The sequence below is a fragment of the Hemiscyllium ocellatum genome, chromosome 10, assembly GCF_020745735.1.
Source record: "Hemiscyllium ocellatum isolate sHemOce1 chromosome 10, sHemOce1.pat.X.cur, whole genome shotgun sequence".
NCBI classification, from domain to species: Eukaryota; Metazoa; Chordata; class Chondrichthyes; order Orectolobiformes; family Hemiscylliidae; genus Hemiscyllium; species Hemiscyllium ocellatum.
This window is the reverse complement of record NC_083410.1, coordinates 70,390,740-70,409,343: the sequence shown is the minus strand read 5'-3', so window position 1 is coordinate 70,409,343 and position 18,604 is coordinate 70,390,740. Positions and strand designations below refer to the sequence as shown.

General features: G+C 39.2%; 1 protein-coding gene across 12 annotated transcripts in view; it reads right to left on the bottom strand.

Moving 5' to 3' along the window:
- Positions 1-3,694: 3,694 nt before the first annotated feature.
- Positions 3,695-18,604, bottom strand: part of arid1b (AT-rich interactive domain 1B) — a 609,086-nt gene continuing 594,176 nt past the window's right edge. For all 12 annotated transcript variants that reach the window (XM_060831573.1, XM_060831574.1, XM_060831575.1 and 9 more), the window contains 2 exons: positions 13,146-13,276; positions 3,695-8,077 (listed from right to left, as the gene is read on the bottom strand). In XM_060831573.1, coding sequence (XP_060687556.1) covers positions 6,323-8,077; positions 13,146-13,276 — 1,886 coding nt within the window. In that variant the 3' untranslated portion in view covers positions 3,695-6,322. The remainder of the gene's footprint in view (positions 8,078-13,145; positions 13,277-18,604) is intronic.

The window sequence follows — 18,604 nt, the reverse complement described above, 5'->3', positions numbered from 1 at the left end:
GACACATTTTCAAACAGAGGGTGGTCCATATGAGGACTGAACTGCCAGAGGAAGTGGTAAAGGCAGGTACAGTTACAACATTTTAAAGACCATTTAAACAGGTATGTGAATAGAAAGGTTTAGAGGGATATAGACCAAATACAGGCAAATGGGACTAATTTAGTTTGGGAAACCTAGTCAGCATGGATGAGTTGGACCAAAGGTTTCTATGCTGTATGACTCTCACTATAATTATTTTGTCCAATATTTCACACTGCTCCTCTTGGATTATTATATCCATATCACTCCTTTCCTTTCTGAATACAGAGGCAAAAAATTTATTGAAAATTCTTTCCATATCCTCTGCATATTCACCCAAGTTCCTCTCTGATACATCCCCTTTTTCCGTATTATCCTTTTGCTTTTTATATACTGGCAAAGCATTTTTGTGTTTTCCTAGATATTGCTTGCTAAAGTCTTTTCAACTTTTTAACTTGACCCCTGTGCTTTTTATAGTCTTCTCAGCTAGCTGCAGTGTTGAGTTTTTTGTCTATCATAAGCTTTCCTTTTCTGTTTAATCTTTCTCTGCATTTTTCTAAACAACCACAGGAGTGTAGATTTTACAGAACCATTCTTATTTTTGGAGGGCACATGTCTTCTTTGTTCCCCATGGAGCTCACATTTTAGCACTTCCATTGATTTGCCACTTACTTCGCCTTTAGCGTCCTGTCCAGTTCACTTCAGTCAACTCACTTCTCAGTGCTGTAAAATTTGTCTTTCCCCAAGTTAAAAAAAAAGGTAGCAGCCACTTTACACACACTCATGTCTCACAAACAAGAGTGGAGGGCGTGACATGAGAGAATTCAAAGAGGTTAGGAGAATAGTCACTAAACAAATTAGGTAAAGGGCGGCACGGTGGCACAGTGGTTAGCACTGCTGCCTCACAGCGCCTGTAGACCCGGGTTCAATTCCCGACTCAGGCGACTGACTGTGTGGAGTTTGCACGTTCTCCCCGTGTCTGCGTGGGTTTCCTCCGGGTGCTCCGGTTTCCTCCCACAGTCACAAAGATGTGCGGGTCAGGTGAATTGGCCAAGCTAAATTGCCCGTAGTGTTAGGTAAGGGGTAAATGTAGGGGTATGGGTGGGTTGCGCTTCGGCGGGTCGGTGTGGACTTGTTGGGCCGAAGGGCCTGTTTCCACACTGTAAGTCTAATCTAATCTAATCTAAACCATAGAACTACCATAGAGCTACTCTCTAATTATAGAGATGACCGATGGTGATTTAACCTAAGTCATCAAACCGCACGCAAGGGGAGGGTTGAGGTGGATAATCCTACACAGTAACCTTAGCTGATGTGAATTTGAACGCACACCGTTGTCATTACTCTTTATTGCGAACCAGCCATCCAGTCAACTGAGCTCACAGACCACATGAAGTCAATTAAGAAGGCAAAGAGAATCTATGAAATGAAGTTGTCCAGGAATTTAAAACTACACTGAAAATATTTCACAGAACAATAAAACAGGCAGGTTCTGACAGAAATAGGATTTTAAGGGATAGATGGAATAATGTCATGTATTAGAGATACAGGCTGAAATACTAAATAGTTATTTTTGTTCAGGATTTATGAGGGAGATGGAACTGGTACACATGATATTCAAAGATGAGATAAGCAATAAGTACATCCAACACTAAAAAAAGAGAGGTAGATCAAATAAATTAATCAAACTTATTTTTTAAAAAAAGGATGAAATTTGTGGTCCGGTTAGAATGCGTCTACATATTTTAAAAGAATCAAGGAAAGCAATAACAGAGGCATCACCACATTAATCATTTGCTAGAAAAATGTATAGCATAAAATTGGATCGCAAATTAAAACAGCAATTCTTTCCAGAAAACTTATCTTAATGTAACTTTGTATTATTCAACCTTATCACCAGTTACTTTATTGAGTGTTTGAATGTCATAATCCTTTCCCACGCCTACTGGTTGTTTACAAATCAAAACCTCATGCCTACAAAATTCATGTGAATGTTCTGATAATTTACTTAATTGGTGCGAAATATATTTTGGGTTTCCAATGCATATGAAGAGGGAGAATACAGAAGTTACCGTGAAGTCTACTGTCAGAGCATAAAAAAATTTGCTTTTGTAACACAAACAATAAAAGTAACAGCAATTGTTTCTCTCAAGTGAATTGGCAACACTGGTTTTGCTGAGGCAAAATAACTGTGATTAAAATTAATCTCTCTTTTTTCATAGAAATGTTACAGTGTAGAAGCAGGCCATTCAGCCTATCGAGTGTACAAAGATCATCTGAACAGCAGTCCACCCAGACCCACCCTCTCCCTGTAACCTAATTAGCCTGCACATCCCTGGATACTATGGGCAATTTAGAATGGCCAGTCCACCTAATCTGCACATCTTTGGTCTGTGGGAGGAAATTGGAGCACCGGGAGGAAACTCACACAGGGACAGGAAGCATGTCCGAGTTCCACACAGACCCCAGGCTGGAACTGAACCGACGTCCCTGTCAGGCAGCAGTGCTAACCACTGCCCAATCTCACTTACCAGCTATTCTCCTGTTAGACCTTAACCATAAACCCAGGTTCATGTGCAGCTGGAAAATCAATCAAAATTCGGAGTATAACTCCAGATCAGTGTGCTGGCTATTTGCAGAGTTTTCAACTTTCATTTATTTCTGAACTTTGTTTCAGAATAGTCTCTTTATTTCCCATTTGCCCATCAGTGGATGTAATCATCAGTGTCGGCTATAGTAGCATTCACTCATTCATTTTACTTACCACTCACCAGGTTGCTGTTCCTGCCTCTCTGAAAAATACTGGAAGTTGTGTCCATCCCTGCCTAAATCTAAATGGCTGTGATTCCCAATCAGCTTTCTCCTCAAATTATATCTTATACTCTATCAATTCCTGTTCCTATTTCATTCTCATGAGGAGCAAAGTCTCAAACTACAGTTGTCTGAATAGTTTTAGAATCTGTACATTCTCATCAATTCAAATTACTCAAATGTTCTACCAATCCAATATCATAACAAATTTGGTCACCCACATGAATCCAAATTACATCTTCTCAGATGAAAAGTGTCCTGCACTTCTAACTCCTTAACCTCCTCTCCACAATTTCAATCTCCTGACGTTCTCCCTGAATTTCAATCTCACTCCTCCTATTTGCAACCTCTTGACTACCCATCTCAAATCCCAATATTCCGATTCCTCCTCCCAGCCAAATTCAAATCTCCTACCTACCTCCGACCCAATCCCAGTCTCCTAACTCCCTCCCAAATCAAGCAAAAACTCCTGCCTGATCCCAAATCCCACTGTGCTCAACTATATGCTCTCCAATATTCTCACTACCAGGCCCTAATTCCCATGCTTCTAGTCTCTTCCAAATTTTGACTTTCCACCAGCTGTGATCATTTCCAGTTGCACTTCAGCAAATGACAGTGATGGATTGTGCATAGTAGAATTGTGTCTTATTGTGATAGACTTGGTGCAGCACAGATGCCTGATGGAAAATACGTCCCAAACTAAATTCACAAATGAAGACTGGGAAGGTACTGGGAACCTGCTTGACGAGTGAAGCAGCACTCCAGTATAAGTCACTGCTTTAGAAGAGAAAGAAACACTCATGGTATTGGGGCAGTATTTTGAAAGCATGTTAAGAATTCAATATAAACAATTTTAAGATACATCTTTTGTGCTACAAAAGTACTTTTATTTACAGGCTCTATAATCTGAACCAGATCAAGCAGGATTCATATCCTGCTCTATACTGATAAAATGTTACATCAGTCCTGCATTCATACATTAAACAGACAGTATGAAATGTTGATATTAAAAGGCAACATTAAGTTTTAATATTGTTTAGAAAAAACACTTGCCTACTCTAGTGCAACATGGGACTCAGCCATGCTAGCACCAAATCAGCCCCCCACTAATATGTACCATCAAAATGCCATTCACTTGATTCCTTGAAGGGGCTTTTAGATACATGTGAACTGCCACTGTCTCCAGCACAGGGTCAGACAGCCAACACTAACCAACAAAACCATTGCTGCATAAGTATGTCAGCAGTATTATATTTACAGGCTCGTTATCTGATCTTTCAAAACCCCTGCTTTATCAAGTACATAGCATGACCAAAAGCCAAGTTTAAAAAAAAATGCTTGAGCACCATTTGTTTTGAGTACTTTTTAAAGGTTCAATGGGCAATGCCACTTTAACCACTTTGGACCAAGTATTTCTTGAAGCTGCAGATAATATTCTGGATTGAGAGCGTGCTGGTAAGGTTTTATTTATTTGTGGATTACTTTTAGAAAATTCCTGTGGATTTAAAGCCGATCCCCTAATGTTTCCAATTGGAATAAAAAGATTACCAAGGACACAGTCAAGATCCCGTGGGTGTCCTTGATGGGACAACTGGGAGAAATACAGAATTCTAGTTGCTCATTAAAAGAATTGCTCAGCCAATGAACCCGCATCATGGAATCTTGCTTAATATAAAGTTCAACTCACTAATATTTTTGATTATAATGAAGATTGGCAAGTACAAGTGAATCTTAACAATCCCTGCTTGTTAGTGAACCCTCTTACTAATGGAATGCTTGGTACTTTTATTGACATGATCTGCATGTCGCTTAAAAGTCCAATCTCCCATTACTTGGCAATACTTTCCTACTAAATGAATAATCAATATGAACAGTTGTTATATGCACAGGATTGTGACGTAGGCACTCAAGCACAGCAGAAAGGTGAAGCACTTCTGAATGTCAAACTTCTGATGCAAGTCACTGTAAATTAAAAACTTCCATAAATAATGCAAAACTGTACACCAGGTAAAATAAAAACAATTGAAAGAAAGGCTGCATCACAGTCCAGACACTGAGGTCAGACGAACAATTATTTATCTCTCTTTACATTATCCTGTATTTTAAGGTAAGCATACACATTGTCTGGAGCCTGTGATGCATTATGATCTACAGGGAGATACAGCACTGACAGATAGTAAGCTCTGGCAACTACTCTGCAGCATTGATACATTTTTTTCACTATAAGATTCAATTCCAGTAGTGCTCATGGAAACTTTCAAAGCACTTACATCATTTAAAAAAATATTCAAGAACAATCATCACAGCACTTAAGATTTAATGTACATTTATTCTTAACATGTGGAACATATAGTATAAAGATTTTATACTGAATAAATGATATTCATTAAGCCAGAGGAAAAGGAGGAATTTACATCAAGTTTTAACTACATTATCTTGAAATACAAATATGCTGATTCGCACTGAAAAATTTTTGAAATTGTGTTTCTTCATTTTTTTTAAAATTTCTGATCAATACCTGTACTTAACCTTTTCCACACCTTGATTATGAAGCAAAATGTGATCAGCTGCTCTCCTTGAAATAGAGCATGACTTTATACATACAGAAACTTGTACATCACCCTCATTGGAGATATGGCCAAAATATATAATAAAAAAAATAATTAAAATCTACCACTTTCTTTAAACCTTACCACATCATGGAGAGAGAAAAACTGTAAACCTGATCCTAAAAGAAACAAAAAACAAACACAACAGAAATAGTTTGAGGGTATGTGCAATGTACAACTTCTATATACAGTACAGCCTTTTGGCTGTGGAAAAAAAATCAAAGGATGAACTGAGTGAAGCAAGAAATGGCTGAGGACTGTCATACTGTGGAAGGTCAAGGAAGGTATGAATGACAGTATTGTGAGGAAGCAATTGTGTGTATCGCTTTCTCTCCCTCCCCGCAACCCAGATCAACAGTTTATTTGCTGCTAGACTAATGCATTTTAATTTCCGTGTTTGGACTAATGCACACCTGTTTTTTGATCCCCTACACCTAGATCACTAAGTTCTATTGCACAGAGCTTTCTGTGGTGTGTACATCAAAATTATTCTGGCGCTTTTTTTAACTTTTTCATATTTTTTAAGTGGTAAAGAATATTTAATTGTACAATGTTTGCCACATTTCAAAATTCACCTTTTTCGCTTCCAAAAATATCATACAAACATGAAAGAAACACCCAAAGGGAATCTAGGGATAAAGATGACCCCCACTGTACTAGACAGCAACTTTGGTTAAAAAAATGTTTTAAAAAGTACTTACACATAGACAGCAAATATTTATTTCCATCTTATATTTGACCAAATTGACTATCTTTTTAAAGCCCAATTTAGTAAATGGGGCAGAGGAGCAAAGATGCTTTTTGTTGTTGGATAAATAACAGAAGTGGTCAATCAAATGTAACTCTTTTGTCTCCACTCACACATGCTTGGCTTCCCACTTCTGTCATAATTGACCAATCATGAACAGTGTATCACAAATGACAGATGCAACCATAGAGTTCAGAACAGATGATATAGAAATATCTAGCAAGCGGCCCTCATATAAAACAAATTCTGAGCGATTCTCTTCTATCCTAGCCATGGCAAGCAAAGCCTTGGCTGCTCGACACATCATGTGCACACTGGTTGGTTCAATAGGTGGAGGCTGCATGTGCATCAAATTCGGCTGACTGTGCTGAAGTTGGGCCACAGTAAGGCCATCCTCAAGGAAGCTGATCAGATTGCTGATGCTTCCTTTTTGCACAGCAATAGCTCTCGCCACCAATGTGTCCCCCTGGGCAAAGTTTGACAACAAAGCAACGGACATTTCTCGGCAGACTGAAATTCTTCGGTCTCCCACGTACCTAACCAGAGTAGCATATAATTTCTCCTGACGGCTGAAAGGGGGCGTTGCCAGAATGAGATCTACATTATTGTCCTGAATGCTGAGTTTACATAAAGTCTCCAACACAAGTCTCTGTGGTGAAAGCACTGAATTAGGTCCCACTGTTGGGAAAGGATCCTGGGCTTCTGCTGAAGGGCAGACCATCCAGTGTAGCAAGCCATCCAAAATTGGCAAACAAATGCTTTCTGGGTATACAGACAGGTCCAGCTGCCCGGAAATGTTGGCTAAAGTAACTAACGTGTTCTCCCGTAAAACCTCAAGGCAATCCCACCACCATTCATCTTTGTTGCAGGCTACCCCTTCGTCCTCTTCTTCCTCTTTCTCATAAGTTCGTGGTGTTCTCTTTCTTTCTGGATGCTCATGATGAAGCAAAATTAGCTTCCCCAAAATAAGTATTAGGCCTGAGTGCTTTGACATTTCAGCGTCATTCCCAGGCACAAAAGACAAGCTACGAACTATATTTGACACACATATGCAACGTTTTGCCAAAGAGTCCCGCCAATCAGAGATTGTGCATAATGGAGTCTCATCACGGCTACAAGGCTCATCCTCCAATAACTTTATATTTCTATGTGCTTTTGCTTGGTGGATACCAAATAGAAACTTACTGCTGCCTGTTTCAGAAGTCAAACGATTAGAATTGTCTTCTGGTAGAGCTCCTGGCCGTGCTGACAATACATCATCTATTGTTGCTGTGATACTCTTTTCTGGCTGCTCTTCTGTATTTAGGTTTTCAAAGATCTCATGTTCTTTTGTTTTTTTCTCTTTACTTGGACCGCTTAAGCATGCCTGCACCTTCTTGCGAGATAGCATTTTCATTTTACTCTCAAAATGGGTCTGAATGTGCTCTGTTGTGTCACCTCCACCAATCTTCCAATGGAGCAATCCGCTGTCAAATTCTTGAACTCTACCAAGTTTATTTGTACGATCAACTACAAAAAGATCCTTTTTCTTCACAATCTTCAATGACAGTCTGTCAAATTTACTGGCTTGTTTTGGTTTCTCACCACCAACCTGTGAATCATTTGTTGCAAAGTTGACTCGGCTGTCTTCACTTCCAGACTGGCCATCTTCCTCTCCGTCAGTGTCATCACCATCAGAGTCATCGTAATGATCATCATAATCTAGCTGTTCTTCACCTTCCTCCTTCTTAATATCATCCACAGTATGGTTAACATGATCTTTCTTAAAAGCATCTGGATCAAGGAGAGCCTTCTGACCTGGATCTCCAACCTCATATTCTTTTAAAATTCCAAATATTTCTCTCAAACATTTTCGGAAATATTCGACCAGAAGTTCCAAGAAACCAGACAACTGTAAGAAAAACAGAAATAAAAGGATTTTCAAACTTCAAACGTATTGTTTTCAGTTATTCAATTTATTTATCATACAGATTTTCAATGAGCTTACAAGATTGCCTTTGGGATCCAAAGGATGTTCTTAAGGTCATTAGATCTGTCTATGTTTGCTTTACCTACTGGTCCAGATATCATGTGCGGTCTGTACATTGTTTTGACTTTTCTATGTTTCTGTACATTTTGTTATTACTATCATTTTATTGTGCTGCTGCAATCACTTTACTGCACTTTCTGAATAGGTAATACAGGCTTTCAAAAATTCGGACAGGGACATAGTATATCTCCATTTTTAGTTGTCTCATTCAGTGTCATTCATAAAACTCCAATGATTCACTCAATGGCTTGGCCTCCAATTCCTTCTGCAACAATGAGTTTGACAGATTCACCTATCCCTGGCTGAAGAAATTCCTCATCTTAGGTCTAAATGGCGATACCTTCTCCGTGAGACTGTGTTCACATGTCCCAGTCTCTCTTACTAGTGGAAACATCTTCTCCATGTCCACATCCTGTAATGTGCAATCAGATCCCACCACTCCAGCACCACCTACCCCCTCCCCCCGCCGCCCCGCCCCACTTTCATCCTTCTACACTCCATTGAGTAAGACCAAACATCCTCAACCACTCCTCCACGTCCTTCACCCCTAGGATCATTCTTGTATTCTTGTTAATCTCATCCGGACTCCCTCCAATACCAACACGTTTCTTAAGACACTGGGCCCTAAACTGCTCACAAAATTCTGAATGCATTCTGACTAGAGTCTTATACAGCCTCAGCAGTACAACATTGCTCTTGTTTTCCATCCCTCTTGAAATGAGTGCCAACACTGCACTTACCTTCCGAACTGCCAACGGACTCTCCATGTGAACCTTAAGAAAATCATGAACTTGGACTCTCAAGTCCTTTGCACTTTAGATTTCTGAACTCTTTCCCTATTTAGAAAAGAGTCACAGAATAGAACATGAATCATACAATACAGAAGAGGCCTTTTGGCCCATCACGTCTACACCAACAAAATAACTACTCTAAATCTACATGTACTATGCCCATAGCCTTGAATGTCAAGACAGACTGCAGAAGTTCAAGGCGGCAGCTCACCACCACTTTTTCAAGGGAGACCAGCATTGGCAATAAATGCTAGCCAATTTACATCTCTATTCTTCCCACTAAAATGTATGATCTCACACTTTGCCTACTCTCCTTGCCTGTCCAAGTCTTTCTACAGCCTTCCCACTTCCTCAACACTACATGTCCCTCCAACTATCTTTGTGTCATCTGTAAACTTAATAACAAAGCCTTCACAGTTCCTTCATCCAAATTGTTAATCTAATGACCCAGTCAAACTCCACTTGTAACTGGTTGGCCATTCTGAAAAGACCTCTTTACCCCCACCCTTTGACTTCCGCTAGTCAACAAATCCTCTTTCGATGCCAGTACCTTGCCCCTCACACCATGGTCTCTTATTTAATTTAGTACCTCCTGTGTGGCAGCTTGTCAAAGTCTTTTGTAAATCCAGACATATCACGTCCACTGGCTCTCCTTTGTCTAACTTACTTCTTACCGTCTCAAAAGTTCGAACAGATTTGTCAGGCATGACTTCCACTTGGCAAAGCTGTGCTCACTCTGTTCTATTTTACCTTGGACTTCCAAGTATTCCGCAATCTCGCCCTTAATTGGGGACTATAAAATCTTATCAATGAAAATTCATTTTTAGCATTGCAAAAATAAGATTGCTGCTATATGCAAATCCCTTTGGGAATTCTGCTTCAGTATCTTTTCAAACTGGAATATTTCTTCAAAATTTTAAAATTTATTTTATTTTAGAAAAGTTATTTAATTTTTGAGTATAGGGATTTTGGAATTTCAATTTGTGGGTGCAATGTTTTAATATATTTTTCTGATGAGAAACGCCCTAAAGAACCTAACTGTTGGTTAGATTCTTCAATTCTTCATTAGTCTTCATTGGTTATAATGGAAAAATCTGATTAGTTAAAGAAATTTCATTTAAAACATGCATCCTTTAGGTTTACAGTTACAATGTTAAGTGAGGTATTAATACTTATCAAAATTACTTGAGTTCTCCATATTCAAATACAGAAAATTACTGCAACAGAAATAAAGTGAAAACTACTCAAGACAATTTTCTTTAAACCGAGTTTATGTATATACAGAGGAACCTCGATTATCCAGCATTCAAATGTCTGAATTTCAGATTACCTGAATAAGATCGCAAGGTCCCATGCATGGCTATACTATGTTATCCAGCATTCGATTAACAAAATGAAATACTCCCCCCACCCGTGGCCTTTGCTTAATTGAGGTTCCTCTGTAGAACTAATTTGAAGAAGAATTATTAGCCTTTCATAACTGAACAACCAGTTTCACAAAGTTTTGCCAAGTTCACATCTGAAAAGCTGCTGACAAAGTTGCAAGTTGATAGAAAGCATGAGAAGGAGGACAGATTTTTGAAGTCAAGATCATAATGTCCACAATTATGGCGAGAAGCCACTTCAAGAACAATCCACAAAACTGTACATCTGTACCACCCATTTCTCACATCGGCCAACAACACGCATCACTTCTTGATGATGTGGTTTCCACTATTCAGGGGCACCAAACACAGACTATATGAATATTTTATGGAACACTTATGACAGTCTGAAAACATGACTCCGACCTTCCTGTGACTTGCCATTTTAATGCATTATCTTCCTCTCATGGTGCATAATATATATCTGTCTTAGCTCTGCTAACCTTCAGTGAAGCACATCACATGCTGGAGGACTGGCACTTCACTTTCTGATTAGGTCCTTTTCAGTCTTTTGGACTTAACACCGAGTTTAACGACTTCAAACCATTCTAACGACTTCAAACGACTTCTGTCCTCCATTGTGATAATACCCTTTCTCCTCCTCTAACCACCACCAACATCTTGTGTCCGCAGTTCAGTTTACGTTTTGCTTTCAGTCAGAGGTTATCCATATTCTGGACAAATGGTTGAAGGGTCACTGGACTCAAATGTTAACTCTCCTTTCTCTCCACAGATGCTGCCAGACCCGCCGAGCTTCTTGAGCAATTTCTGTTTTTGTTTTAGAACTTCAGCATTCACAGTTCTTTGTTTTATATTTGGGTAAGTTGCCTGTCTTTAATCTACAACTGTTACATCTCACTTTTCAGTTTCAAAGTCATATTAAACTCAAAAGTGTTAACTGTTCCTCTCTCCACAGATGCATCCAGATCTACTGAACTTCTCTAGCACTTTGTTTTTATTTCAGATCTCCAGCATCTGCAATAATTTGCTTCTATTAAATAATTCAAACTGCTGATAATTATTGCTGTTTCATTTGAATGCCTGTAAACGCAAATCTCCAGCAGTAATTCTTTTACTTTAGTAGCTAAAGCCCTATTAAACTAATTTGGAATACAAAGTACTGAAATGCAAATTATGTCACTGAGTATCTGAAAAAAAGTAAAAGACAAATTATTATTTTGGGTGGGATCCGTTAGAACATCTTCCAATCATCAGTGTGCAGCTTTTTCTTTATCTGTGGTACAAAATTGTTCATGTACCAGAAAGCATTTTTCACTCGGAAGATCAACTGTCCATGGACACTACTGACTGTTGAAGAAAACCAGACAATGCCTGGAAATGACATGAAAGGAAGAAAATACTTTAAGTTATGTCAAATAGCATTACATGGGCTTGTAATGCAATCATTTAATATGATCGCTCAATTGATTAATACAGTGAGAAGAATTTTGGAAAATTTCAGTAAGAATAAGACAGACGACTGAAATGGACAGAGACACAGCAGACATATTTTGACACAGAGATATATAAAGGGAGGCATTTTGCAAAGGAATGCAAGAACAGAAAGGTCTGTATGTTTATGGACATTGGCATACTGGGCCAAAAGGCCTTTTACTGTGTTATATCTTTCAAATACACACACTGTTAAAGGTACTCGGACAATTTCAGAAAGCTCTTTTTAAATAGATGTGGAACTGTGTCTTTATAAATAGAGTACAAAAGCCAGGATGTTATGTAAAACCGTTAACCGTCATTGGTAAAGCCTCTGTTGAAGCAGTGCATCCAATTCTAAGTACTGCACTTAGGAAGGATGCTAAAGTCGTTTAGAGAATAATTACTAGAATAGGATGAGGGATTCAGTTACATGGAATGTCTGGACAAATTGGAATTGTACTCCTTAGAGCAAAGAAGTTTAAGGAGATGTGGAATAGAAATGTTTTAAATGAGGCATATTGATATAGTAAACATAGAGAAAGTTTCCACTAGAAGGAGGGTTAATAATCATAGAATTTCTATGGTGTGAAAACAAGCCATTTGGCTTCTCGAGTTTGCACCAACTCTCCAAATAGCATCCCAAGCAAAGTACAGACATACAATACCTAGTCAAAAATCAAATCCCCAAAATAATATTCAATGTTTAAGGTCAAACATGCATAGACTATTACACAATACCCTAACAAATAGCTTGACAATATAATCGAATTTATGGCAACTCATTTTACGACCCTACTGTTCTGTTTCATCTTGTCCTTTTATTGGTTTGATCACAGTACCTTAACAGGAGAATGAAAAATATGAAAACTGATTCTCTTTTAACAGTACTGTCCATGTATCGACAGCAATGAACCACGTGAGTTCAAGACAGGGACTTCATACCACCTTTGCATGGGAAATTATGGATCCATTGCTGGGCTAGCCAGTGACATATACAGTTCATCTAAGAGTAAGAATAAAGAAGAAACTCTTCAATTAAATGAAATATCACTGCAAAAGCAAATCAGCTCACCTGATTTCCCTGGTTCTGTTGATAGAACAGAATTTGCTATTATTAAGGTTGCGGAAGCACAGGATGTGAGAAAAAAAAGATGTATTACAGGTGAAAATAAATCCAGTCAATAATACTGAACATCAGACATCCCGTTTCATTCAAAGTCTAAGACCACAGGATTTTTAAATTATACAACTGAACATTTTAATTACAGGAAAATCACTTACTTGGGAGAGGTTGAATGTGGCTACAGTGCTATCATCATAAAGTAAGATGTTGATGGTGTCCAGAGCCCAAGTGCTTTCAGCCAACAGACCAGATTTGAGGGACATCATAACTCTCCATGCCTCTGGAGTTCCTGAAAAAAAAAGAAAAAGAATCATTCATTAGTAAGATGACACTACAATTTTTCTTTTAATCAATAAACAAGAGCAAAGTGATGTATTTTGAAGAATGAGGAGTCAAAACAAACTAAATGTTGAGTGTCATAGAAATTCAGTAAGGATGGCAGTTGGAGAAAGAGTTCACGTTTTGAATTCAAAATGACTTTTTTTTGGAAAATGAATCAGATTGGACTTGAAATATTCACCTTGTTTCTCTCATCACAAGATGCTGCCATACCTGCTGAGTTTCTCCAGAACTTTGTTTATATTTCAGTTATCCAGCATTGCAGTATTTTGCTTTTAATGTACTAAATGGTGCAATTCTTAGAAGGTCTGGAAAGAAATATTTGTGGCTGTGCATACGTAGGTCTTTGAAGGTTTGCAGGTCAATTTGAGAAAGCTGTTAACAACCTGGAAACAAGAAACGTCCACTTATCACCCAGAAGTTCGCCCAATGCTATTGTGAGACATAACTCCAAAACTTTGCCATAAATCCCTTAATACCTTTGGTTAACAAAAACCTTTCAAATCTCAATTTTAAAGTTAACAATTGGTTCTAGCATGAGAGCATCTAGTGTGAGAAAAGAAGAAAGAAGAAATATAGTTGAGTTCGCAACGTAGATGCCCATGGCATACCCCAAACAACATCCACCCAATAGTGGTCCTAATCACTGTTGTTTGCTGCTCAGATGATTTTCATTTGTGGGACAGTTTCAAATTTCTACTAATCTTTGTGTGAACAAATGCTTCCTGATTTCATTCCTGAAGAGTTTGGCTCTAATTTTTATACCATGGGCCCCAATTCTACAATCTCAAATCATTCTGTTAAATGCCTTGAAAACTGATAAGACTGCATGTTAACCATTTAAATTAAATGTAATATGGTTCTAGTTTGTTTAATTTTACCTTGTAGTTCAACCTAGAAAATCTATGCTGCACTCCCTCCTTGGTTTTAAATGATCTTTTGTAGTGTGATGCCCAGAACTGCATACAGCACTGGTCTAAATTAGGACTATGCATTGGTGAAGCAAGACTTATACAACCTCGTTTCTAGTCCTGCAGGTATAGTGTGGCCAACATTTATTGAACTTGCTTTATTATTTTCTACATCTGTTCAGGAGATTTTAATAAGCTAGGTCCCACACCTCAATCGCTTTGGATCTTGGCTGTTTCTACCTGTTCACCACTTTGAAAATACCCTGTTCTACACTTGGAGGGTCCATGATGGATGACCTAATTTTTTTTCAACTTTGAAATTCAGGTGCAAGTCCCACTCCAGGAATGACAGCCATGGAAGATGCATTTATAGTGTGGCCCAGTAAGTTGATTATCCATCTGTAAATCTCCCAATACAATGTAGAAGCGTATTCTACATGACCGTGCTTAATAGGAGTGGAAACCTTCAAGCTATGACATGATGACGACCGGTTTGCCGGTCTCATATGTCACTAAAGAACAAAAAAAGGAATAATGGAGGTCCCATTACAGAATCATGGCATACCACATGATACATCCACCCAACTTGAGAACTTGATGTTAACCTTAACCTTTGTTGTCTTATGCTCAAATGATTTCTAAAACAGGTAAATTATTAGGCCTTCAATTCAATGGGTTTCAACTTTAGCTGTTACAAAAGCATGTATAAATATACATAACATAAGACATTAAGAGGTAGGAGCAGAAATTAGGCCATTCAGCCCATCAAGTCTGCTCCGCCATTCAATCATGATAAATTTCTCAATCCCATTAGCGTGTTTTGAGAAGATTTGTAACTCAGGTTGAGGTTCTGGATGTAGGTTTGCTCGCTGTGCTGGAAGGTTTGTTTTCAGATGTTTCATCACCATACTAGGTAACATCTTCAGTTAGCCTCTGGATGAAGCTTCATTTGGAGGCTCACACTAGTATGGTGACGAAACATCTGAAAATGAATCTTCCAGTTCAGCGAGCAAACCTACACTCAGAACCTCAATCCCATTCTCCCGCTTTCTTCCAGAAACCCTCGACAGTCAAGAACCTATCTCTGTCTTAAGTGTAATCAATGCTATGGCCTCCACAGCCTTCTGTGGTAGTGAATTCCACAGATTCACCACACTCCTTATTTTCATTCTAAAAGGTCTTCTCTTTATTCTAAAGCTGTGCCCTCAGGTCCCAGTCTCTCCTACTAATGGGAACATCTTTCCAGCATTCACTCTGTCCAGGCCATTCAGTATTCTGCATGTTTCAATTAGATCCCTCCTCATCCTTCTAAGCTCCATTCAGTATAGACCCAGAGTCCTCAAACGTTCCTCATATGTTAAGTTTTTCATTTCTGGGACTATTCTCATGAACTCCCTCTGAACTTGGTCCAGGGCTAGAAAATCCTTCCTGAGATATAGGGTGCAAAACTGTGCACAATACTCTAAATTTGGTCTTGCCAGAGCCTTAAGGAGCATCAGAAGTACACCCTGCTTTTATATTCAAGTCCTCTCAAGATAAATGCCAACAATACATTTGCCTTCCTAACTACTGACTAAATCTGCAAGTTTACCTTGAGCGAATCCTGGTTTAGAACTCCCAAATCTTTTGTACTTCAGACTTTTGAATGTTCTCCCCATTTAGAAAATAGTCCATGCCTCTATTCTTCCAACCAAAGTGCAGGACCTCACACTTTCCCATGCTGTATTCCATCTGCCACTTCTTTGCCCATTCTCCTAACCTGATCAAATCCTTTTGCAGCCTCCCTAACTCCTTAATACTACCTGCCCCTCTACCTATCTTTGTATCATCTGCAAACATAACCTGAATGCCCTCAGTTCCTTCATTTAGATCATTAATGTATGAAATGAAAAGTTGTCACTGGCTGCCACCCTGAGAACGATGCCCCTACTCTCTGCTTTTTGACAGACTGCCAATCTTCTATCCATGTCAGTACCTTGCCTCCAACACCATGGACCCTGATCTTATTCAGCAGCCTCCTGTATGGCACTTATCAAAGGCCTGAAAATGTGTTGCTGGTTAAAGCACAGCAGGTTAGGCAGCATCAAAGGAACAGGAAATTCGACGTTTCGGGCCAGAGCCCTTCATCAGCATCTGCAGACCTCACTTTTTACTTATCAAAGGCCTCCTTGAAGTCCAGGCAGATAACATCCATTGGCTCTCCTTGGTTTAACTTGCTTGTTACTTCAGCAAAGAATTCTAGCAGATTTGTCAGGCATCATGTTGACTTTGCCCTAATTTACCATACACTTCCGAGTAATCAGAAATCTCATCCTTCACTTTGGACTCCAAAATCTTACCTATGAACGAGGTTAGGCTAATCTGCCTGTAATTTTCAGTCTTTGCCTTACTCCCTTTTTAAACAGGGAGGCTTCACAAAAAGAAACATATAACCCAGAGACAAGAAAGTTAAGATAAGCCTTTGGTTGGAATGTCAAATTCAGGTCATCATATTTTAGAAGGGTGACAGACAATATTTATTCAACACTGAATTGAAAGACATCAATTATGTGGAAAAGATAGAGAAATTAGAGCATCAAGCAGAGATGGGAGAAGATTCAATAGCAACATTTAAAAAAAAACTGGAGAAATACTTGAAAAGGAAAAGAAAATTGCTCAAAAGAAAATTGCATTGTTACGAGGAAAATACAGAGAAGTTGAATTAATTGGATAGCACTTTCAAAAAGATTCAATGACCAAATCATTGAGGTGTTATCCATTTAATAGGTGAAACAGATGGCAGTATACTTCTTAAATGGTAAGAGACTAGAAAGCATAGATGTACGTAGGTACATGAATGCCCTCATCAATAAGTTACATGCAAATGCAGCAAGTAGGTAGGAAGTTTACCTATTTGTCAACCTTTATCACAAAAAGATTTGAGTACAGGAATAGTGAAGCCTTACTTCAATTACATATAGACATAGAGATGTACAGCATGGAAACAGACCGTTCGAGCCAACACATTCATGCCAACCAGATATCCCAAACCAATCTAGTCCCACCTGCCAGGACCCAGCCCATATCCCTCCAAACCCTTCCTATTCATATACCCATCCAAACACCTTTTAAATGTTGAAATTATACCAGCCAGCACCACTTCCTCTGGCAGCTCATTCCATACACGTACCACCCTCTGCGAGAAAAGGTTGCCCCTTAGGTCTCTTTTATACCTTTCCCCTCTCACCCTAAACCTACGCACTCTAGTTCTGGATTTCTTGACCCCAGGGAAAAGACTTTGCCTATTTACCCTATCTATGCCCCTCATAATTTTGTAAACCTCTGTAAGGTCACCCCTCAGCTTCCGATGCTCCAGGGAAAATAGCCCCACCCTGTTCAGCCTCTCCCTACAGCTCAAATCCTCCAACCCTGGCAACATCCTTATAACTCTTTTCTGAACCCTTTCAAGTTTCACAACATCTTTCCAATAGGAAGGAGACCAGAATTGCATGCAATATTCCAACAGTGGCCTAACCAATGTCCTGTACAGCTGCAGCATGACCTCCCGATTCCTGTACTCAATACTCTGACCAATAAAATAAAGCACACCAAACGCCTTCTTCACTATCCTATCTACCTGCGACTCCACTTTCAAGAAACTATGAATCTGCACTCCAAGGTCTCTGTGTTCAACAACACTCCCTAGGACCTTACCATTAAGTTTTTAAGACCTGCTAAGATTTGCTTTCCTAAAATGCAGCACCTCACATTTGTCTGAATTAAATTCCATCTGCCACTTCTTAGCCCATTGGCCCGTCTGGTCAAGATCCTGTTCAATTTGAGGTAACCCTCTTCGCTGTCCACTACACCTCCAATTTTGGCGTCATCTGCAAACCTACTAACTGTACCTCTTACGTTCGCATCCAAATAATTTATGTAAATGACAAAAAGGAGAGGATCCAGCACGAATCCTTGTGGCATTCCACTGGTCAAAGGCCTCCAGTCTGAAAAACAACCCACCACCACTACCACCACTCTCTGTCTTCTACCTTTGAGCCAGTTCTGTATCCAAATGGCTAATTCTCCCTGTATTCCATAAGATCTAACCTTGCTAATCAGTCTCCCATGGGGAACCTTGTCGAACGCCTTACTGAAGTCCATATGGATCACTTCCACTGCTCTACCCTCATCAATCCTTTTTATTACTTTTTTAAACACTCAATCAAGTTCGTGAGACATGATTTCCAACAGACAAAGCCATGTTGATTATCCCTAATAAGATCTTGCCTTTCCAAATACATGTACATCCTGTCCCTCAGGATTCCCTCCAACAACTTGCCCACTACCGAGGTCAGGCTCACTGGTTCCCTGGCTTGTCCTTACCATCC